We start from the raw sequence: 24715 nt of genomic DNA, 5'->3' as shown, positions 1-24715 counted from the left end.
CCCCATCCCCGGAACCATTCTGGTAAATCTCCTCTGCACCCTCTCAAGGGCCTGGAAAGAGACCAGTTGTGCAGTGGGGATGTATGATATAAAGATTGAAAACTGATACTGCAGTGGTGTCACTAATTTTATGTAATACTAGCTGGAGTGCCCGGCTGTGCCGAGGCTTTTTTGAGGGCATGTTGTTGTTGGAAGAGAGAGAGAGAGCGACTGGGGGGGGAAGAGAGAGCGACTGGGGGGGAAGAGAGAGCGCGACTGGGGGGAAGAGAGAGAGCGACTGGGGGAAGAGAGAGAGCGACTGGGGGGAAGAGAGAGAGCGACTGGGGGGAAGAGAGAGAGCGACAGGGGGAAGAGAGAGAGCGACTGGGGGGAAGAGAGAGAGTGACTGGGGGGAAGAGAGAGAGCGACTGGGGGGAAGAGAGAGAGCAACTGGGGGGAAGAGAGAGAGCGACTGGGGGGAAGAGAGAGCGCGACGGGGGAGAAGAGAGAGCGCGACGGGGGAGGAGGGGGAGGGGGAGGGGAAGGGGGAGGAAGGGGAGGAAGTGAGGGAAGGGAGGGGGAGGGGAGGGGGGAAGGGGGAGAAGGGGAGGGGGAGAGGGGAAGGGAGGGGGAGGAGAGGCGGGGAAGGGAAGGGGAGGGGAGGGAAGGGAAGGGAAGGGGGGGTAGGGGGGAACGGGATGGGGAGGGGGTGGCAAGAGGGGGTGGGAAGGGTGTGGGGGGGGGAAAGGAGGGGGGATGGGAGGAGAAAGGGAGGGGGGAGCCACCAGACCCTCTCCCCTCTGCCGGCGATGGCTCCGCGGAGCTCCGTGCCGCCCCAAGCACTGACATGGCCCAGCCGAGCGCAGTGCTCCGGTCAGCCCAAGCCCCACACTCCCGAGCCCCGCCCCACGCCCTCTCGAGCCCCGCCCCACGCCCTCCCGAGCCGCGGCTTCAAGACCGCCGATTGCGGCTGGGCCTGCGAGCCGCACGGGGAAGGAGAGAGTCGCCGCTCCTCCGGTCGATGTGTTGCGGGCCGACCCCTGATGAGCACCCGATCAACTGAGCCCGAGCCCCGCGGTGACCGCAACTCACCTCCCGCTAGGCTCCCTCCCGCCCCGCCAGCCTTTACCAAAATGGCGGCGATGGCTACGCTCGGCCCAGTCCCGCGCCGCCAGCCTTTACAAAGATGGCGGCGATCGCGGGGCGGCCCCAGCGGGAGGGGCGGTGCCTAGCTCGGGCGTGGCTGGGCAACAGAGGCCCAGGCTTCCAGGCCTGCAAAAACGGTGAAAGGTAGGAAAATTATAGAGGTTAGAGAAAAGATTTACAAATTAATTAACTTTTTTTTAAAACAATTTGTGTTTTAAAAGCAACTTTTTTTTTGCTGGCAATCTAGATTTGAAAAGAAACACACAGAAAGTGGGAAAAAAAAATAAACTTACGAATCAAGATGGCTGACACTCACCTCAGTTCAGAATGATAAGGCCCGCCCACACACGCACCAATTGGTCAACCGTCAGGTCACTAAACTGTAGGATTGGTCAATCATCATGTCACTCAACTGTAGGATGGCCCGCCCGCACACACAATGAACCCGCCCCCACTCGATGCAAATGAGCGGATAATGAGCGGAATTTTGAACGTTTTTTGGATACCGTTGGCACAATTTTTGTCCGACCAAAAAGTAAATACGCCTACAAGAGTCCCCTAATGATGAGCTTTCTTTTGATATAACATATGTGTAGGTACGCTCTATAACTTTTGATTGTATAGCCGGACAGACAGAGAGACAGAAAGACAGAGAGACAGAGAGACATACTGTTTTATATATATAGACTAGCTGGAGTGCCCGGCGGTGCCGAGGCTTTTTCGAGGGCATGTTGTTGTTGGAAGAGACAGAGAGAGCGACTGGGGGGAAGAGAGAGAGCGACTGGGGGGAAGAGAGAGAGCGACTGGGGGGAAGAGAGAGAGCGACTGGGGGGAAGAGAGAGAGCGACTGGGGGGAAGAGAGAGAGCGACTGGGGGGGGGAAGAGAGAGAGCGACTGGGGGGAAGAGAGAGAGCGACTGGGGGGGAAGAGAGAGAGCGACTGGGGGGAAGAGAGAGAGCGACGGGGGGAAGAGAGAGAGCGACTGGGGGGAAGAGAGAGAGCGACTGGGGGGAAGAGAGAGAGCGACTGTGGGGAAGAGAGAGAGCGACTGGGGGGGAAGAGAGAGAGCGACTGGGGGGGAAGAGAGAGCGACTGGGGGGAAGAGAGAGAGCGACTGGGGGGAAGAGATAGAGCGACTGGGGGGAAGAGAGAGAGCGGCTGGGGGGAAGAGAGAGAGCGGCTGGGGGGAAGAGAGAGAGCGACTGGGGGGAAGAGAGAGAGCGACTGGGGGGAAGAGAGAGAGCGACTGGAGGGAAGAGAGAGAGCGACTGGGGGGAAGAGAGAGAGCGACTGGGGGGAAGAGAGAGAGCGACTGGGGGGAGGAGAGCGATTGGGGGGAAGAGAGAGCGCGACTGGGGGGAAGAGAGAGCGCGACTAGGGGAAGAGAGAGAGCGACTGGGGGAAGAGAGAGAGCAACTGGGGGAAGAGAGAGAGCAACTGGGGGGGAAGAGAGAGAGCGACTGGGGGGGAAGAGAGAGAGCGACGGGGGAGGAGGAGGAGAGGGAAGGGGAGGAAGTGGTGGGAGGGGGAGGCGGGAAGGGGGAGGAAGGGGAGGAGGAGGCGGGAAGGGGGAGGAAGGGGAGGGGGAGGGGAGGGAGGGGGGAAGGGGAGGGGGGAAGGGAGGGGAGGGGGGAGGGGGGGAAGGGGGGAAAGGGGGGGCTGGGAAGGGTGTGGGGGGGGAAGGAGGGGGGAGGGGAGGAGAAAGTGAGGGGGGGAGCCAGCAGACCCTCTCCCCTCTGCCGGCGATGGCTCTGCGGAGCTCCGTGCCGCCCCACGCACTGACATGGCCCAGCCGAGCGCAGCGCCCCCGGTCAGCCCGAGCCCCGCCCCACGCCCTCATCAGCCGCGCCCCACGCCGTCCCGAGCCGCGGCTTCAAGACCGCCGATTGCGGCTGGGCCTGCGCGCCGCACGGGGAAGGAGAGAGAGAGCCGCCGCTCCTCCGGTCGATGTGTTGCGGGCCGACCCCTGATGAGCGCCCGATCAGCTGGGCCCGAGCCCTGCAGTGACCGCAATTCACCTCCCGCTAGGCTCCCTCCCGCCCCGCCAGCCTTTACCAAAATGGCGGCGATGGCTACGCTCGGCCCAGTCCCGTGCCGCCAGCCTTTACAAAGATGGCGGCGATCGCGGGCGGGCCCAGCGGGAGGGATGGTGCCTAGCTCGGGCGTGGCTGGGCAACAGAGGCCCAGGCTTCCAGGCCTGCAAAAACGGTGAAAGGTAGGAAAATTATAGAGGTTAGAGAAAAGATTTACAAATTAATTAACTTTTACAATTTGTGTTTTAAAAGCAAATTTTTTTTTTTGCTGGAAATCTAGATTTGAAAAGAAACACGCTGAAAGTGGGGAAAAAAAAATAAACTTACGAATCAAGATGGCTGACACTCACCTCAGTTCAAAATGATAAGGCCCGCCCACACACGCACCGATTGGTCAACCGTCAGGTCACTGAACTGTAGGATTGGTCAATCATCACGTCACTCAACTCTAGGATGGCCCGCCCACACACACAATGAACCCGCCCCCACTCGATGCAAATGAGCGGGTAATGAGCGGAATTTTGAACGTTTTTTGGATACTGTCGGCACAATTTTTGTCCGACCAAAAAGTAAATATGCCTACAAGAGTCCCCTAATGATGAGCTTTCTTTTGATATAACATATGTGTAGGTATGCTCTATAACTTTTGATTGTATAGCTGGACAGACAAAGAGACAGAAAGACAGAGAGACATACTGTTTTATATATATAGATATACAGGCAGCAATGTGTTATAGACTTGTGTGATTTTTCCAATAGGTTTTAAGGCTCTGCCGATGCATGTCTTGAGTAATGCTCCACCTTTATAAGCTAACATTGTGCTCTACACTTACTGCCACAAGTGACAGTCTTGTAAAAATTAATACTTCATTCTAGTTTTAAGCTGCTCAAAGTCTTCGCTCTAGACAGAACCCTACTTTGGGAAGACAAATTCTGCAATTAAACTGCTGCATGTACAGTTCAAGTAGATATATTATTAAAGTTTTATATGCCCATTATTCCTACCAAAATGCTGATGAATAAAATCCCTACAGAGTGGCTGTGTGAAAATTATACACATCCACCATCACACTTTACCGAACTCCTCGTGACAACACGGAAAATGAATATAATTTTTTTTTTAATCCACTCACCTGGAAGTATCTGTTGATATTACGGCTTGATTTCTTTATTTAGTAGTCAGTCAGACAGGTTTATTTTCAGTGTGAATTGCTGAATCACTGCTATACTTGTATCACATTGGCAGAAACATGTAGAGATATAACACCAATTAAACCTCAGAGGCCTTTTATCTACCCACCGTGTCCAGTGAGGCAGCAGCACGGAGGTCTGGCAGAAAGCCAACCTCCAGCAGATGTAAAAGGAAATCTTGCTCTTCAATCCCGTACACTCTCTCCAGGAACAAAACCATGGCTGCTTTGTGATCAGGGCAGAATCCTGCTGACATGTCTGGCTCCACAACTGTCCCATCTAAATGGAAACATATATATTTACTAAGCATTGAAGATATTAACAATCTTTTCCTCAGATAATCCCACTAAGATTTTTACAAACTTCATTATTTTTTTTATTTTTTTCCTTTCTCAAATATCCTACCGCTGAGCAAACAACCGCCGTTCTGACGAAGTGGCTCCTAAGTCAGCCACAACACTCGCACTGACGTCTCCTTCTCCTGGGGAAGCATCCAGTCTTCTCAGCACCGCCCCACAGTAACGAAACCGGAAACCCAGCAGAGCAGGAGAAATTAAACCCATGTTCCGCTCTTCAAATTCACAGTGCCATCTCACTCCACCCAATATTTACACTGTAAGATGGGAGCAAGGGATTGCATGATTCCTTCATCCAACAGAGATCAGTAAGCAGATAGATTTTACCCGACGCATGCAAGTCAACAGAGCAAGTACTTAGAGAAAAAATTTGCACATACCTCTGATAAATAGTAAGCTTTCCATAATTTCCATGACATATCAATTTAATATTTTACAAACAATGGAAAATGTATAAATTATCAAGATCTGCTCGCTTGTGGAATACATTTTGTAGCCTATACTCTACACCATGTATCTTCTCTATAACAGATGTAATCATCTGGCAGTTAATTACAGTGGATGCTACACCTCATATTTTGTCCAGTTTGTCATTAGGTTGCTGAGAAAGACAACCTGCTTCATTTTTTTTTGTCACTTGTTGAGGTGTGCCAACAAATAGCAAAGTCTTTGTACGAGGCTTCACTGCAAACATGGTAGGACCAGTCAAAGTCAAAGGAACAACGGGTTTGAGCCATCAAACAGCTGAAATACATGTCAAGTTCAGAGGTCACTCAGCCTATTTGACTTTCAGCAGCAATTATGCTCCATCAAAAGTACCAAAAAATAAGAATCCAACTTAAGATCCTGAAACTAATTCAAATAAAATGGAGAAAAATGTTGACTTCACCATACAGGCAGCAATCTGGCAGAGCAGATCGCCCACACATTACAGAATCCATTTGATTTTCATTCCAATTAAGCACACTGGTTTAACTCACTTGTGAGTTTGAGTACTCACAAGTTATACTGTTAGCTGCACTGTTGGATCAAAAATGAGGCCAAACCTTTTGATGTGCCATATTCTTTTTCCCGCATAAGTGTATTTTATCTGACCCTACTTTTAGATCGCTAAATGTCATTACATGGGAAGGGAGTGAACGGTCTGTTCATATGGTCAAACTGGCCAGGTAACCTCACAATTCCTCTATATTGCTCATAGATATCATCTCTGTGCTTAAGGAACAAATTATAATCAGCAGTGGTTTATCAGCAGTGTTGCCGGAAACTGCATTTAAAGAAAATAGTATGTAAATATTGTTCCAATGCAGCAGTTTATGTAAATAAGTTCACTAAGATTTCTCATCCACAATCAAACTGCCTATCATCGCATTAAAATTAAACAATTCTGAGCCATAAATTTTAATGCTTTGCACATACTAGCAGCATCCAGAATATCAAGTTATTTATTTCCAACAGCATGTACTTTTTTTTGCAAGATTGTTCTTTCTACATCTATTTTAATAACCTCTTAAGTGCCTCTTTTGCTTCTAAAATATGAGATACAGTTGCCAATCAAAATAATCTGGACACCACCATGATTAAAAACCATTGCTTGAATCAAGCCATTATTATAACAAATGCAGGCTGACTATGAGAATAATGGCCAGAATTTTGTCGGCGCTCAGAGGATGGGATGGGTGGCAGGTCAGCTGTGAAATTTAAAATGACTGACAGCGGATCAGGAACCCTGCTGTCAAAATGCACACACTGGACTTTCCTGATATCGGGTCTGCCAGCGCTGAGCAGACCCGACAGGCAGCGGCAGGGAACCCAATTCAAATCATTAGTGGCTTTTTACAGCCATTTAACAATGCTTTTTTTCCCCAGCTTTTTGAATCTGACAGGTCGCCCACCAGTTTCCCACTGTGCCTAGGCCTTGTCAGTGAAGCTGAGGCGGGAGGTCATTGGCCATTGAATCAGCTGATGAGTTGACAGCTTCAAATGTCAAGTCAAAGCTCCCAGCTGATTCAGAAATGTTCCCTTAACCACTAGCTTCTCTAAACTGCATTTCCACTACAGATTCAGAATGCTGCAAGTCTTTACACAAGTCTCCATCCAGTCTGACCTCATTACCTCTCTTACCATTGACAGATTGCTTCTGTCATCTCTACTTCACCTGCCATCTATTCCATCAGCATGGGTGCACTTTATACTGTCTCACCTTGGTCCTCAGAATCTGACCATGATCAGCCTCAACATCAGCAGCGCCAGGCACACCAGCAGCACCAACAACCACAACAACCTTCTCCGCAATCAACTGATGCTGCACAGGACAGAGGGCATCAGCACCCGACCGCATTGCTGCCTGGGACGCAAGGGATGGCCTCACCATGGCTAGATTTACTTCACTTGACGCTGTACAACCTGGCTGCCACATGATGTGCCAAAATGGCACCACCCCACACACATCCCTACAATGCCCAAGCCATTCCTTTCATACTCATCACCATTACGGGGGGTACCATTATGTCTCACCATTCACTGCAACTCACTAAGCCACTTTCAAAGGTACACACAAATCTGTCCAAGAACACAAAGTGTTGAAAATAAAGATTTCAAGGTTTGACACCACATTAACAGAAACTTCACATGAACATTGGCTGAAAAACCCAAGTGCCTACCCTTGTGTGTTGTTAGTCGGTATGACTGCACTAGGATGAGGGTGAGTGTGAGGGATGGCTAGTGAGATGGGGAAGTGATACTGTAGATAGAGAGGGATGGGTGGAGGTGCAAGGTAAGTTAGTGTGAGTAAGGATATGCAGGAGTAGGGTAGGGAAGACAGAGTGATGGGGATGTGATGAGTGGCACAGCAGGATGAGGTTGAGTGTGGCTTTATACTAACGTTTTGTGATCTACTGAGATCATTGAAAGGTTTGCGCCACTGTAGCCTGGTCCTCCTGACAACATCCCTGCTTGTGCCCTCCTGTGCAATGTGTGACCAGGCTGCGTTGGTCTCCTGGGGAGGTCTCTTCCGCCCATTGGAAGGGAAAAGAACCTCCCTGCGTGCTATGACTCCCTCCATAAGCATATGGAGGGAGTTATGGGAGAGCCTGGGTGCAGCCGTGCACCTCTGTGCAGTGCTTGTCAGTGTTTGCAGCACCTCAGTGCTGTATAACGCTGACAGCACAAAAGTAAATTTGCACATGGTCCCTTTAAGGAAACCGGCTGATGACGCATCATCAGACCCGCTTCCTTCAATTGGCCGGGAAACTCACTGGGCGGGCTTAACAAGCCCAATCGGGGGAAAGTTATATCGGAGGCCAGGATGGAGCCAGCAGCGAGGCCGCGACCCGCCATCGACGTTACACACCATGGACTTGCCAAGGTAGGTAAAATTGCAGCCAATATGTCCGATTTGTTCCCACTCATCGATCATATGTTGGTAGAAGCTAGAACATAATGGTGCAGCAATTCCTTCAGCTAATCAATAATCCTTGTTGACAAAGGAAGGCTTACAACATGCAGTATAAGTGCTTCGTAAATTATCAGAGACTATTTTCACCAGGTCTAACTCAAGACCTTAACCGACTCACTGCCTCTTTTCCCTCTACACTGGCCAGGGCTCCAAAAGTACATATATTGTGTTTAGAATTGCTTCTTTCATTTTATGGATAGTAATCTTCTATTGATATTACGGCACAATTAAATATTTCATAATCTACAGATAAAATTAATTAACATGCAGTTTCCAAAGTCCCCTTACAGTGTGGTAAACTCACCCTTAGCTACTGTTGGCATCTGGAAGGGAATGCTGACAACTCCTTCCAGGTCTTCCAGTGGAATTAAGGACCGGAGAATGGATTTAATTCGGATTGCCTCTCCTTTACCAGCATTAATGAGCTATTGTAATAAAAAAAAATACAAATGAAAGTTAAAATAGGGAAACTATGCATAAGTGGTAGAAGACAAGAGTACCAATGCGCTTTGTTAAGGTTGACATTCCCTCTTTCTATGGTATTTATTGCACTTCCCATTTCTTAGGCCTGTCCTCTCTACCCAATAGAACAGAAAGGCAATCAGATCCCAAGGCTTTTGCCAATGCTAATCTGAAACCTGCTGCTCCAAAAATGACAGAAGGTTTTTTATTATTTAATTTTGTGACGGCCCGCCCCCTGAGCAGGCCCCTCCGGGATCGCCTACCCTGCCTTGTGGGACTCATGAAATGTTGTTACAACTTAATGTATGGATCTGGATAATCTCCCTTTTAATTATGACATCATGGGGTTTCCAGTCTTCAGTGGGTCTTGACTTAGAGCAATGGCAGGAAGAAAGGCAAGAGAGCAGTACACAGAGGTCTCAGGTCTTGAGGTATTTAAACCTTGAAGTGTGGTGAATACACTGGAGAGAAAGTAAACATTGGGGCTTGCACTCTCTCTCACAGACACTTCGGTCTGTGTCACTATTGATTCAGGAATATCTCTTCGAACAATATGGTCAAGAAATCCCCAAAATACTCAATGATGACAATCTAATTTGTTTTATTGACCACATCATGAAGACCGTTAATGTTTTTCTAAAAGAAAGCAATCTTATTGTGATGAAATATTTCCATTCATCACTGCCTGTGACTGAGATCGGTTTCAGTGTCATTTCCCTTCCCCCAGACCTCATTGTATTGTGTACTGGAATGTGCTGTATTGTATACTGGAATGTGCTGGAATGTGCTGTGTGTAGGGCTCCGCCCATACCTGGCCCCATTTGTAAGCTAGTTCAGTCTGGCCTCAGTCTCCAGAAGGACGACATCTTTCTCGCTTACGTGTTACGTTCTAAGTTAATAAAAGCCTTGTTTTTGTTCTGCTAACTTCGAGTCTCGGAATTATTGAGGCACATCAATTTTATTAACTTATTTTTCAACACTATGGATCAACTCCTGAAACCCAAACGTTTGGATTTGGATCAACATGCTCCGGACGCATCAGCACGCTTCGGACACTGGTTTGAGTGTATGGAATTCTTCCTGGACAATTCCGCAGCCGTCAAAGACGCTACGGACGCTGCAAGGATGAGACTCGGAATTCTGCGGAATTGGGTAAGCCACCGGGTTTACCCCCTCATCCAAGACGCCGAGACGTACCTGGCCGCCTGCGACATCTTAAAGGCGCATTACCAGCAGCCTACGAATGAGGTGTATGCTAGGCACCTGCTCGCCACCCGCGCACAGCGACCTGGGGAATCGGTGGAGGAGTTCCTAAGCACCCTGAAAATGCTTGGCAAAGACTGCAAGTGCCGAGATGTAAAAGCCGCAGTGTACACTGACGAGCTTGTTCGCGATGCCTTCATCACAGGCCTCAGCTCCACTTACATCCGGCAAAGACTGCTGGAAAAAATGGGGTTGGACCTGAAACAGGCTGCGGACACCGCGCGATCCCTGGATGTGGCCCAGAGAAACTCGGACGCCTACTCTTCAGCCCGCGCCGTCCACGCCGCCACGTGTGCACCGAGGGCGCTGCCATCTTGGAAGGCATCTTCCCCGCCCGACAGCCCGACACCGGCTGGGCCCCGCTCTCCCCCCAGAAGCCCTACGACAGCCGCGACGCGTCAGGGACCCAACTGCTACTTCTGCGGGCAGCCAAAGCACACCAGAAACCTGTGCCCGGCGAAAGGCACCACCTGCTTTAAGTGCGGTAAGAAGGGGCACTTCGGGAAGGTGTGCAGAGGGAACCCCGCCGGAAAACCAACCGCCGGAAAACCCGCCACCGCCGCGTGTGCGCCGTGGGAGCGGCCATCTAGTACGCCATCTTGCCCGACCTCGTGGGGTCCGCCATCTTGTGAGCAGACAGCGTGGACGCCATCTTGTATCGATCAGGGCCCTACAGTGGCATCGGTCACAGTGGACCAGACCAGGCCGCACCCGCTATCCAGATCAATGGTGGACATCGAGGTAAACGGGTGCCGGGTTAAATGCTTAATTGACAGTGGAAGCACGGAGAGCTTTATCCACCCAGAACTGGCACAACAACTCTCCCTAAAGGTGGTCCCTACTCAGGGTACCATCTCTATGGCTGACAAAACCCAGACATCGACCATTCTGGGTTACTGCACAGTACAATTGTGCATTAACGGAACTGTATATGATAATTTTAAAGTATTAATCATGAAGAACCTATGTGCGAGCGTGATCTTGGGCCTGGATTTCCAGTGCAACCACCAAAGCATCACGCTCAAGTACGGTGGGTCCCAGCCGCCCCTCACAGTGTGCGGTCTGGCTACCCTGAAGGTAAAGCCGCCTTCGCTATTCGCGAACCTTACCCCTAACTGCCGGCCAATAGCGACCAAAAGCAGGAGGTACAGCTGGGAGGACAGGCGGTTTATCGCGACCGAGGTAGACAGGCTCCTGAAAGAGCGCATTATTGAACGCAGCAACAGCCCGTGGCGCGCCCAAGTGGTAGTGGTAAGGGGTAGCGAGAAGAAACGGATGGTGATCGACTATAGTCAAACGATCAACAGGTACACCCTACTAGACGCCTACCCGCTACCCCGCATATCAGAAATGGTGAACCAAATCGCCCAATACCGGGTGTTCTCCACCATCGACCTCAAGTCAGCGTACCACCAGCTCCCTATCAGACCAGAGGACCGCCCGTACACCGCCTTCGAGGCAAACGGACGCCTCTACCAATTCCTCAGAGTCACCTTTGGGGTGACGAATGGGGTCTCGGTCTTCCAGAGGGAGATGGACCGCATGGTCGATGACCACCACTTGCAGGCAACCTTCCCCTACCTCGACAACGTCACCATCTGCGGTCACAACCAGCAGGATCACGACTCGAACCTCGAGAGGTTCCTGAAAACCGCACAAAAACTCAACCTCACCTACAACGAGGACAAGTGCGTTTACAACACCACGCGCCTCTGCATACTAGGCAGCGTGGTGGAGAATGGGGAAATCGGACCAGACCCCGACCGATTGCGCCCCCTACGGGAGCTGCCCCTGCCCAACACTCCCAAAGCCCTGAAAAGGTGCCTGGGGTTATTTTCTTATTATTCCCAATGGGTCCCCAACTACTCCGACAAAGCCCGCCCCCTCTTGAAAGCATCCTCTTTCCCGCTCTCTGCTGAGGCCCACGCCGCCTTCAAAAGCATTAAGCAGGATATTGAGCGGGCCACGCTACAGGCAGTGGACGAGAACACTCCATTTCAAGTGGAAAGTGATGCGTCTGACGTCGCCTTGGCGGCCACCCTCAACCAGGCGGGGCGGCCCGTAGCTTTCTTCTCGAGGACCCTCCAAGGGCCCGAGATCAGACACTCCTCCGTGGAAAAGGAGGCCCAAGCCATCGTGGAGGCAGTGCGCCACTGGCGCCACTACCTAGCCGGCAAACGCTTCACCCTACTTACCGACCAGCGGTCGGTAGCGTTTATGTTCAATAATAAACAGAGGGGGAAGATTAAAAATGATAAGATTCTTAGGTGGCGGATCGAGCTCTCCACCTTCGAGTACGACATCATTTACCGGCCAGGGGCCCTTAACGAATCCCCTGACGCCCTCTCACGAGGGATGTGTGCCAGCGCCACCGGGGATCGGCTACAGACCCTCCACAACGACCTCTGCCACCCAGGGGTCACGCGGCTGTTCCACTTCATAAAGTCCCGTAACTTACCCTACTCGATTGAGGAAGTTCGGTCCCTGACCAGGAACTGCCGCACTTGCGCTGAGTGCAAGCCTCGGTTCTACCGCCCAGATAGAGCCCACTTAATCAAAGCTACACGGCCCTTTGAGCGGCTCAGCTTAGATTTCAAGGGCCCCCTCCCGTCCGTAATGTTTACTTCCTGAACATTGTGGACGAATACTCCCGGTTCCCATTCGCCTTCCCCTGCCCAGACATGACCAGCGCCACGGTCATTAAATGCCTCAACAGCCTGTTCTGCCTGTTCGGTATGCCGAGCTACATCCATACGGATAGGGGGGCGTCCTTCATGAGTGAAGAGCTACGCCAGTACATGCTGTCCAGGGGGATCGCCACGAGCCGTACCACCAGCTACAACCCCCGGGGTAACGGCCAAGTGGAGCGAGAGAACGGGACAGTATGGAAAGCAGTCACTCTAGCTCTAAGGACCAAGGGCCTCCCTATCTCCCGCTGGCAGGAAGTCCTCTCGGATGTGCTCCATTCGATACGGTCGCTATTGTGTACGGCCACTAATACCACGCCTCATGAACGAATGTTTGTCTTTCCCCGGAAATCCACCTCAGGCGTATCCATGCCGTCATGGCTCTCCACCCCAGGTCCGGTACTCGTGCGAAGGCATGTGAGGGGCCACAAGACGGACCCTCTCGTGGAGCCAGTACACCTACTCCACGCCAACCCCCAATACGCATATGTCCGGCACGCCGACGGAAGGGAGGACACCGTGTCCATAAAAGACGTCGCCCCAGCCGGCATCGACAACAACCACGGCAATAGCGGCAACGACGATCACAGCAACTCTTACCCACCCACTACTCTTTCATCACCCCCGGAAGAACACCGACCAACGGCACCCCCACCAACTACCCCTTCAACAACCCTGGCGGCACCCCCGGCAGAGACCCAGGAGGCTACCGGGGACACCCAGCCGACACCCGCGGCACCGCAACAGCCACGTCGGTCGCAGAGGACTATCAAACCCCCGAACAGACTAAATCTATAGAAGGGGTGAATGTGATGAAATATTTCCATTCATCACTGCCTGTGACTGAGATCGGTTTCAGTGTCATTTCCCTTCCCCCAGACCTCATTGTATTGTGTACTGGAATGTGCTGTGTGTAGGGCTCCGCCCATACCTGGCCCCGTTTGTAAGCTAGTTCAGTCTGGCCTCAGTCTCCAGAAGGACGACATCTCTCTCGCTTACGTGTTACGTTCTAAGTTAATAAAAGCCTTGTTTTTGTTCTGCTAACTTGCGAGTCTCGGAATTATTGAGGCACATCACTTATACTTATCTATGTTACATTCTCGAGTTTGGGAAGACTGACACCTTTCTTTATTTGGACCTGAATATGAGCATCAGAAATGAGGAGTATTCATTTTCACTGGAAAGAAAAACAACTGTACGGAATTTCCCCCCAAAGTAATTTAGTTTGTGAAGAACTACCAATAAAATTAAAACTGTTGGGCTGAGTAGCTTTACGATATTGATGTTTCAGACCATCAATTGAATTCTTTTTTGAGTTGATTTGCTACTTACATGGATCTCTGGTGCACAACGGCCCAATAAATCAATTAAAGCAGAGTAGAAGGTCATAATGGCGTTCCCCATATGAATGGTGTCATCTTCCTCTTCTTCAATATCCCTGTTAACCAAATGTATTAAACAATGTTTCTGCATTTTGCATTTAATGTGTACCAACAGGTTTGTGAAGTTTTTAACGTGGCAAAGTAATACAAACTTTTCCTACTAGTTACAAACTTCAATACAAACACATGTAAAAATGCAAATACAAATTATAAGATTAGCGGCTTACACAATGACTGAAGACCGAAATGATTTGAGTTACACAAAGACATCTTATACAACTGTGTTTAAATGTTTCCTTCATATCTTTCTGGTTGTCTCTCTGACACACCACTGACTTTCAGGGAGCCTAGGATATGCCAGGCTGCTGCCAATAATGATGGCCTCTTTTGGTGTCACGAAGGCTATGGGCTGGTTGAGCATGTCAGGCAATTTTCAACAGCAAAATCAATACATGGTGCAAATTAAATTCACCTTTTAATGGACAATGGAGGATTGAAAATTTCAAAACTGAGATTGATAGATTTTTGTTAGGCAAGGGTATTAAGAGTTACGGAGCCAAGGCGGGTAGATGGAGTTAAGATGCAGATCAGCCATGATTTAATTGAATAGTGAAACAGGCTCGAGGGACTGAATGACCTACTCATGTTCCTATGTTTAGTTCTAGATAAACCTATGAATAGACTGTAACGGTTTTTGATGTTGAGCAAAGATGAGCCACAGAAAATAAATGAATGTTAGACTAGAAGCTGTGGCACTTTTTTTTTCTCTTCGTTCAGATGGAGCTACCTATACTGAAAATATTTCAAAGAGTGGCCCGACCACCTCATCCGTGACCAGCAAAACCTGCATATTGGACTCACAGACTTCTACTAGATTCATCAGTTGGTGAGAGGCCATCTCTCGCTGGGTCTTCAGAGATCTTTATAGCTTCCTCCATAGCAGACAGAAGCCCATCCCCTCCTTCTCCTCGCAGGGCTGGGCCGAAGCACTCGGGGCGACGAATCAGCAATCTTACAACCTCGTTGGCATTCTCTTCCACGCTCTCACCTACAAATTGTAGGAACAAACTGAATTTGGGATGCTAGCACTGCTCACACACACACACACACACACACACACACACACACACACACACACACACAAAAAAAATCAACAATGCATTTGAAAACCAACATTAAGCAAGGATTTAGAAAGCTTTGACACAATGCGGACACCCTGCTTTCTTCCTGCAAAATATATGCATAAACTGAGTTTGTTGTTAAACAGGTTAACACTAAACATATTCAAATTGCAAATTCAATGTAGTTGAACAAAATAAATCCAGAAATAATTAAAACAGAAGGGATTTTTTTTAAATCAATTTATTGGAGGATGTGTGTATGCAGCAGTAACTTTTTTTTGGCAATATTAAATGTAACAGCAGCACATTGAATATTATCTATAGTATGAATTTTTAAAAGCTATGGTGCATGGTATGTAAAAGCTAACACGGGTACACTGGTGTCATTATGCAATCAGTACAGGAGAACTACACTGTTCGAATGGTAGAGTTGCAACATTTCAACAGGTGCTGTAACCATTTGAGATGCAAAAATAAATGAAAGACGGGTTTCTCTATCGCTATTGCAGCTTGCTCTGTCACTTAATATCAGTTCTCTGCTACATGGAGGTATAACTTACGAGTTTACTGCATTCATTCACAGCAGTTGGTACAAAGACATACAGATATTACTCCGTGCATGATATGAGTGAAATGTCAGCATCTGCCTGGTGTGTACTGGAGATAAATCACACGTTGGAGCCCATTTATTCTCGTGTCCAATTTACTGGCTCATAAAATTACAACTGTGGTATGATGACTAGTCCACTGAAAGCACTGCAGATATACACTATTACCATAAAATCGCTGTTAAATAATTCTGCATTTTACACAGTCTTTTACATGGAGCAAATTAATAAAGCTTTATTTTATTTTTAAAAAACAGAAATAAATACTGTTAGCAGTGCTATTTTCCTTTTATAGTAACAGAGAAAAAAAATAACTAGCACAAAAAACCTGTAAATCACACCTTCACTTCACATTTTAGTATTTCAAAGATTTATTGTGAAATGTTATTCACATTTGTGATTTAAGCTCCTCTAAGGGCGCGGTTGGTAGACGCATGGAATGAGTATAGTATTGGAAGGTTCAAGGTTGAATTTCCCAGTTTTACTGTGCATGCCCCCGATTGAGAATTGACCAAGAAAAGTATTTTAATAGATGAAAAGGCTTTGGGACCCACGAACCTCAGTGCCCAAATTGGTGATAAGCACTCCCACCATGCACACACAAAGTCCGTGCTGGGAGGTGCCCTTTGAGGTTTTTAAATTCCAGTGATCTATTACAATATTTTAATCCATATGTATATAGGATCAACAAAACACAGAAGTATGGGCAAATTGAAGGCTTCACCTCGTCTTCATTTTCTCTGTTGATCTATGCTAGGGAGCCTTTACTCTAATTTTCTCTCTGTTTTGTTCCCCTATACTTTCCCTATCTTCTTTTAAAGTAATGACTGTTATAAATCTCATCATTCATCAAGAAACTACTCATGAAATAACGCTGGACGACCAGCTGGCGGCGCCGTCCAAGGAGTATAAATACTCGGGCGTGGGCCCAGCTTGGCCAGGGACATTTTGTAAGACAGGAACTAGTGAAGTACAACTAGACCTCCATGTTCTGAAACACGTTGATTAAAGCCTTGCTTTATGCTCAAACCAAGTGCGTAGTGAGCTTTATTACGTCAGTGACAAAGGAAAATTTGGTAGCAGGTCCACCAATCGGCACACAGGTATCAGGGACTACATATATTTAGCCAAGTACTCCTTGATGTACTTGTGGCAGAGCGACATATCTGGGGAAGGGGAAAAAAACTACAATCAAAATGGCCACCAAGAGTTTCCGACCTCATGTACAGTCAGCCAGGATAAACAGCATAGGAAAATCCCACAGAGTGAGCAGGGGGTGGGGGGAGGGCTCAGCGGGAAATTGCAGTACAAATACTAGTTCAAAAACAAATGAAAGCGAAGAGAGTAGAGTAGCAGTCAGAAATTGTGCTTTAGGCACTACAGGTAAAGGGAAAACTAAAAGATGTAAAGTGTTTAAACCAGGAAAGAGAAATTAAGAAACATGTGAGTGAAACATTAGAACCAAAGGACAGGCTAAGGTGTGTGGCCCAAATAAGCATTCTTTATACAAAAGCACGGAGTATAAGGAATAAATTGAATGAACTGCAGGCGCAAATTTAAATTGGAGGGTATGACATTGTAGCTATCACTGAGACATGGCTGCAAGACAGTCAGGACTGGGAACTAAATATACCAGGTTATAAGGTCTACAGGAAAGATAGGGAAAATGGCAAAGGGGGAGGAGTAGCCTTAGTGATTAAGGATGAAATCACTTCAATGATAAGAGTGGATTTAAAGAGAGGTAAGCAGCCAGTGGAGACTTCATGGGTTGAATTAAGAAATAGGAAAGGATTTAAGACTGTAGTGGGAGTTGTGTATAGACCCCCTGGTAGCAGCTGTGAAGTGCTAGATTGTATAAATGCAGAAATTAGACAAGCATGTAGTAAAGGCAGAGTGGTTTTAATGGGAGATAATAACTTTCATATAGAATGGGAAAAGCAGACCAGCACCTGCCAGAATGGTACTGATTTTCTTGAGTGTGTCCGGGATAGTTTTCTCCAACAATATGTCCTAGAGGCAACAAGGGGCCAAGCCATATTAGATTTAGTAGTGAGTAATGAGCCAGATTTAGTTAACAGCCTAACTGTGCATGAACATTTATCCAACAGCGAGCATAACATGATCGAGTTCAACGTAGCATTTGAAAGGGAGAAACGTGAAACAGCTACTAAGATTCTAGATTTAGGTAAAGACAACTTCAACGGGTTGAGGCAGAAACTCTTCACAGTAAACTGGGCAAATCTGTTAATGGGTAAAACGACAGAAGATCAGTGGGCGATGTTTAAAAAAGAATTTAACGTGATACAGAACCAGTTTATACCCCTGAGGGGCAAGAGCTCTACTTGCTAAAAAAAACAGCCATGGACAACTAAAGAAGTAAAGGACAGCATAAAACTAAAGGAAAGGGCATACAAAAATGCAAAAAATAGCACAGATCCTGGCGAATGGGAAAGATACAAAGAACAGCAAAGGGTCACAGAACCGATAGTAAGAGCTACAAAAAGGGAGTATGAAAAGAAACTTGCAAGGGATATCAAAATCAATACGAAGAATTTTTAGTTACATTAGGAAAAAGAGGGTGGTCAGGAGCAATGTTGGCCCCTTAAAAACTGAAAGTGGTGATATTGTCAATGACAATGGGGAAATGGCAAAAATGTTGAATAATTACTTTGCGTCAGTACCTACAGTAGAAGAAGAGGTTAGCATGCCGGAAATCCCAAGGAAACTAATATTGAATCAGGGATAGGGACTCAATGAAATTAACATAAGTAAAATAACAGTAATGAAGAAAATAATGGCACTAAAGAGTGACAAATCCCCAGGACCAGATGGCTTCCATCCCAGGGTTTTAAAAGAAGTAGGTGAGCACATTGCAGATGCCCTAATTATAATCCTCCAAAGTTCTCTCAATTCAGGAACCGTCCCTTTAGATTGGAAAACTGTGCATGTATATGGATGTTATTTATATGGACTTCCAGAAGACATTTGATAATGTCCCACATAAGAGACTGTTATTTAAGGTAAAAGCCCACGGAATTGAGGGCAAATTATTGACCTGGTTAGGAAATTGGCTGAGCGGGAGGAGACAGAGAGTAGGGATAATGGGTAGGTACTCAAATTAGAAACATAGAAAAATAGGAGCAGGAGTAGGCCATTCAGCCCTTCGAGCCTGATCCACCATTCAATATGATCATAGCTGATCCTCCATCTCAATACCATATTCCCGCTCTCTCCCCATACCCCTTGACGCCTTTTGCATCTAGAAATCTATCTATCTCCTTCTTAAATATATTCAGTTGGCATGATGTGACTAGTTTGGGCCTCAACTATGCACAATATTTATTAACGACTTAGATGATGGCATAGAAAGTCATATATCCAAATTTGCCGATGACACAAAGATAGGCGGCATTGTAGGCAGTGTAGATTAAAGCATAAAATTACAAAGGGATATTGATAGATTAAGTAAATGGACAAAACTGTGGCAAATGGATTTCAATGTAAGCAAATGTAGGTCATCCACTTTGGACCTAAAAAGGATAGAACAGGGTACTTCCTAAATGGTAAAAAGCTAAAAACAGTAGTTGTCCAAAGAGACTTGGGGGTTCAGGTACATTGAAATGTCATGAACAGCTACAGAAAATAATCAAAAAGGCTAATGGAATGCTGGCCTTTATATCTAGAGGACTAGAATACAAGGGGGTAGAAGTTATGCTGCAGCTGTACAAAACCCTGGTTAGACCACGCCTGGAGTACTGTGAGCAGTTCTGGGCACCACACCGTAGGAAGGATATATTGGCCTTGGAGGGAGTGCAGCATAGGTTTACCAGAATGATACCCGGACTTCAAGGGTTAAGTTGCGAGGAGAGATTACACAAATTAGGGTTGTATTCCTTAGAATTTAGAAGGTTAAGGGGTGATCTGATTGAAGTTTTCAGGATATTAAGGGGAACAGATAGGGTAGAAAGAGAGAAACTAATTCCGCTGGTTGGGGATTCTAGCACTAGGGGCATAGTCTAAAAATTAGAGCCAGACCTTTCAGGAGTGAAATCAGGAAACAGTTCTACACACAAAGGGTGGTAGAAGTTTGGAACTCTCTTCTGCAAACAGCAATTGATGCAAGATCAATTGTTAATTTTAAATCGGAGATTGATAGCTTTTTGTTAACCAAAGGTATTAAGAGATATGGGCCAAAGGCGGGTATATGGAGTTAGATTGCAGATCAGCCATGATCTCACTGAATGGTGGAACAGGCTCGAGGGGTTGAATGGCCTACTCCTGTTCCTATGTTCCTGTTTATATCCCTGGATGTGGCTGGTTTCCATCAAAGACATGAACCTCCAACTAGCATGTATCAGATCACGACTCCATTTGGCTGTGTTACTTCTGTTTGCATCACTCTTTCAGTATCCAAGGAATAAATATACTTGCAGTGCATTGTATCACCACTGCTGACCCGACACTTTATTCCTCCTTCTTCACAATGTGACTGTAACCTATTATACTGCACTGCTTATACAGTCTTCACTTTTACAGAGTATGCTTGGAGATAATACCTTACCATTGCAAAATACAGCAAAACGGAGAAAATCCAAATATCGCTCCCCTTCCACAGGATTCCACCCAATATCTGGGTAGCCCTTAGCAACCAGCATGGCACAGCTCTGCAGGCCACATCCAGCCAAATACTGAACAACCTAGAGAACAGAATATTATCAGAAATCAGCAAGTATCTTCAGACAGCATTTCCGATGTTAGCTGGAGGAACTATTTGGTTTTATCGAAATATCCATCAAACTTCTGGAATAGTTGCAGGAGAAGGTACAGCCAAACATTTGCATCTTGCATCGGAATTCAAATTCAGCTTCGAATTGAGTAATATTGAGCTTCTTAATGGGACATCAGTTTGATGAAAAAGAGTTGGCAAACCTTTTCATTTATTAGCAAGTACATGACATCAATTGCATTCAAACCTAACATTGCTTCACTTTCACGAAAGCGTGGCTCCATGTGTTGTCCCGGTGTTGAGCAAAAGCTATGCCGCATGCAGCAAACCACTATCTTACAGGACACTCTTCGCGGGATGTATTCCACCAGACCTCAAAAATCACAGCTTGAGGGCTCCTCAAGTCGACTCAGTACGGTCTCTAGTGGAGCCATGGTTCTGGTTGTAGCGCAGTCGCTGCATGGGGCCCCTGCAAAATATCATGAACCATGAGTGCAGGAGATAGCCTTTATCTCCCAGCAGTGAGCCTGGCACCTGCTGTACAGGGGCAAAGAGTGGGTGGATGGAGGATTGGCGCAATATGAATGTGTCATGGCAGCTGCCAGGAAAGTGGGCACAGACCAGCATGATGTGCTGCTGGTAACCACACACCAGTTGTGCGTTAATGGAGTGGAAGCCCTCACAATTCAGGAAGGCAGTTAGATCGTCTGAAGGAGCCTGGAGGCTGAGGTGGGTGCAGTCAGTCAATGAAGCCCTGGGCTTGGCGGAAGACTGCAATCTGTGCAAACTCTAGAAGCTATTCTCCTGCTTCCAAATGTCCATGGACAACATAATGAAAGGTTTTTCTTTAACAAAGATGGCATCAGTCACCTGCTTATTGCAAGCATGTACTGCAGACTGACTGATATTACTGGTATCCCCTGTGGCAGTCTGGAAGGATCCGGAGGCAAACAAGTTCAGGGCTGACATGACCTTGATGACAACAGGTGATGCTGTGCCAGCTGTGGCAATTGGTTCCAAGTCTTGCTGCAGCAAGTGACACAACTCTGTGACAGCCTTGCGAGAGAAGCAGAAACTCATTATGCACTGCTCCTCGGTGACATGCAGGTACATTTCTCACAGGGAGCCCGCAGGGTAGATACAGAGAAACTATTTCCTCTGGTGGGGAATAATGAACAAGAGGGTATCATCTTAAAATTAGAACTAGGCCATTCAAGAGTGAAATCAGGAAGCACTTTTCTCACACAAATGGCCGTGGAAATCTGGAACTCACTTCCCCAGAAGGCTGTGGATGCTGGGTCAATTGAAATTTTCAAGACTGATGGATCGGTAAATTTTTCTTAGCTGAGGGGTATCAAAGGATATGGTTCAAAGACGTAAAAATGAAGCTGAGGTAATGTTTGCCTTCATGTCACTCATCATTAGCTCAAGTATAAAAGACTTGTGAGAAACAGTACAGATCTGTGTAGAAATAGTCACTTGTACTGCAATATCTGTCAAGTATTTGTTGCAAGATTTTTGTAACTTAGCCAGAATATATTTCCTGTTGAAAACAGACGCACTAGCTGAACAGGCTCGAGGGACTGAATGGCGTACTCCTGTTCCTACACACTCGGGAGAGTGATGATTCTTGCAAGCCTGCCTCTTTCTATCTGCTCTCCCGGCAGCTGCAGCTGTGTGTGTTCCACCTCTTCCTCCTCCCCTCGCCAGAGTGGAACTGCCAGAAGGACCCTCATGATGAAGGTGTGTCACCAGAGGCCCCTTGCCATTCAGAACATTCTCCAGGCACGACTAGCACTTTGAAATTGTCTAAGTACCCAAAATCCACAATGTAATAGAAGCAAAATGTCTACCAAAACTTTTCAGTTGAGAGCAGATGAGGATCCCTTTAAATATCACTGAAAATGGCCAACTTCCAACTTGTACCGCCCATGTTTTGTAGGCAGGTTGAGGGACTGATGTTAGCAATGTGGGTGGAGACCAAAATAGCGTCAGGGTCCTGATTTACTAACATAATTTAATCCTGATTTAAATATATTTATTTTCAGGCAGGAGCGCTGCCCACCTGAAACTCGGAATGGGGTGGGGGATCTCCACCAGTACCTCGGCACTTTTCTTTTTAAAATGTCATTCTGCTACCGTCGCGTTTCCACCTAAAAATGGTGATGAAAATCAGCCCCAGTGAAGTTATGCTAAACCTTTATAAAACACTAGTTAGGCCCCAGCTGGAGTATTGTGGCCAATTCTGGGCACCATATTTCAGGAAGGGTGGCCAGGCCTTGGAGAAGGTGCAGAAGAGATTTACTAGAATGGTACCAGAGATGCAGGACTTCAGTTACATGAGAGACTGGGAATGTTCTCCTTAGAGAAGGTTAAGGGGTGATTTGATAGAGGTGTTCAAAGTCACGAAGGGTTTTGATAGAGTAAATAAGGAGAAACTGTATTTATCTCAGTGTGCTACCTCATTTAAATAATTTTACAATAAAACTGCAAGCATGTTTTTGAAATAAAAACAGAAAATACTGGAAATACACAGCGTGTTCGCTGGCACTGAAAAAGAAAACATGGATTTAATATTTGCAGTTCATCAGAACTAGAAGGTAAGTGGACTTCAGTCCTTTAGATGACTGAATAAAACAGAAACCAGTAGTAGCAAAGCCAGACGTATGCTGCTGTATGTACCAACATAACTTAAATTGCAGTGTTAATGGGATTTATTTCAATATATATTACAGGGAAGTAGGACACTTTGGGCACATTGCAGCACTGTAGCCCAACCAGTTATTGTATTATTTTTATATTTTTATTGTCCCAGAGCTGAATATCCATTAAAATGAGCCTTTGGTTGAGTTTTTAAGGCTGGTACAGGTAGACTATCCTTTATCCGAAAACCTCGGGACTAGCCGAGTTTCGGATAAAGGAGAATTTCGGATTTCGGAAGGTGGGTCGGCGGGGGTCCGCGGGGGGGTCGTGCGCACGACTTACGCTGACGCTCAGCGTAAGTCAGTCGGGGTCGGGGCCAGCGGGGTCCGCGGGGGGGTCGGCGGTTGTCGGGGCTGGCGGGGTCCGCGGGGGGGTCGGCGGTTGTCGGGGCTGGCGGGGTCCGCGGGGGGGTCGGTGGTTGTCGGGGCTGGCGGGGTCCGCGGGGGGGTCGGCGGCTGTCGGGGCTGGCGGGGTCTGCGGGGGGGTCGGCGGCTGGCGGGGTCGGCGGTTGTCGGGGCTGGCGGGGTCCGCGGGGGGGTCGGCGGTTGTCGGGGCTGGCGGGGTCGATGGTTGTCGGGGCTGGCGGGGTCCGCGGGGGGGTCGGCGGCTGGCGGGGTCGGCGGTTGTCGGGGCTGGCGGGGTCCGCGGGGGGGTCGGCAGTTGTCGGGGCTGGCGGGGTCGGCGGTTGTCGGGGTCCGCGGGGGGGGGGTCGGCGGTTGTCGGGGCCGGCGGGGGGTCGTGCGCACGACTTACCCTTTATCCGAACTTCCGCAACCGGAACCCTCTAAAAACCGAAGGTTTTTTCGTTCAGCTTAAGTCGTACGCACGACTTACGCTGAACGAAAAAACCTTCGGTTTTTAGAGGGTTTCGGTTTTCGGAAGTCCGGATAAAGGGTAGTCTACCTGTATTGGGCATTTTGTGGATTTAAACAAAAGTAGTTTAAACATTAATGAAAATAACCACAGATAACTGCATTTGGATAACTGTAGGACTGATATTTACTTTTTCTAAGTCAGGCTCTCGCAATGCTAAGGCGAGTTCATTGTTGTCCATCACAGATGCTGCAGCAACATCCAAAGGAGTGGAACCTCGCATTGAAGGAGATGCTGTTAAGAAAAAATACAGCACGTGAGAAATAGTTTTATAAGTGTTTTAGGTATGACAGTGTTGTTCAATATTGTATCAGACAAAAGAATTTGGGTAGAATTTGTCTTTCTTTATTCATAGTAAGGTATTACAGGGATGAGATTTTTAATAGTCTGAACTTTGGCAGTGGAAAGTTGAACCGATTGAGAAAGTCCAGTTTCAGATTCAGTTGAGCTCTCTTGGCTTGAAGCCGAGTTCCTAGTATCAAATCCTATTCCAAATCCTCATCACTGAATACTTAGGATGAATACATCATTCTTAGTGCATTTGTGCCTTTAATAAATCAGACCATTGGGCTATTTTCTTCCTCACTTTTCCAATCAAAGCCAATGACTAAAGGTAGCTTTTTTCACAAAGCAGTGCTACTCGTTAAACCCCAAGTGCAATACGAAAAGCTTGTATAAATTTCATTCGCCTCTACTAAGCACTACTAAATGCACAAGATACAACGCCA

The 24715-nt window shown here is 47.4% G+C and overlaps 1 protein-coding gene across 1 annotated transcript in view; it reads right to left on the bottom strand.

The window, feature by feature from the left end:
- Nucleotides 1–24715, bottom strand: part of ryr2a (ryanodine receptor 2a (cardiac)) — a 957985-nt gene that overhangs the window by 246991 nt on the left and 686279 nt on the right. Inside the window, exons 43-48 of the mRNA XM_085980259.1 lie at nucleotides 24118–24221; nucleotides 20247–20382; nucleotides 14818–15004; nucleotides 13907–14012; nucleotides 8467–8587; nucleotides 4459–4628 (exon numbers count right to left, since the gene is read on the bottom strand). Of these exons, the coding sequence (XP_085836385.1) occupies nucleotides 4459–4628; nucleotides 8467–8587; nucleotides 13907–14012; nucleotides 14818–15004; nucleotides 20247–20382; nucleotides 24118–24221 (824 nt within the window). The remainder of the gene's footprint in view (nucleotides 1–4458; nucleotides 4629–8466; nucleotides 8588–13906; nucleotides 14013–14817; nucleotides 15005–20246; nucleotides 20383–24117; nucleotides 24222–24715) is intronic.

The sequence above is a fragment of the Somniosus microcephalus genome, chromosome 3 (genome assembly GCF_052327205.1).
Source record: "Somniosus microcephalus isolate GS21.2 chromosome 3, FLI_Smic_1.0, whole genome shotgun sequence".
NCBI lineage: Eukaryota > Metazoa > Chordata > Chondrichthyes > Squaliformes > Somniosidae > Somniosus > Somniosus microcephalus.
The sequence above is the reverse complement of the archived record's forward strand: the minus strand, read 5'-3'. Positions and strand labels throughout refer to the sequence as shown.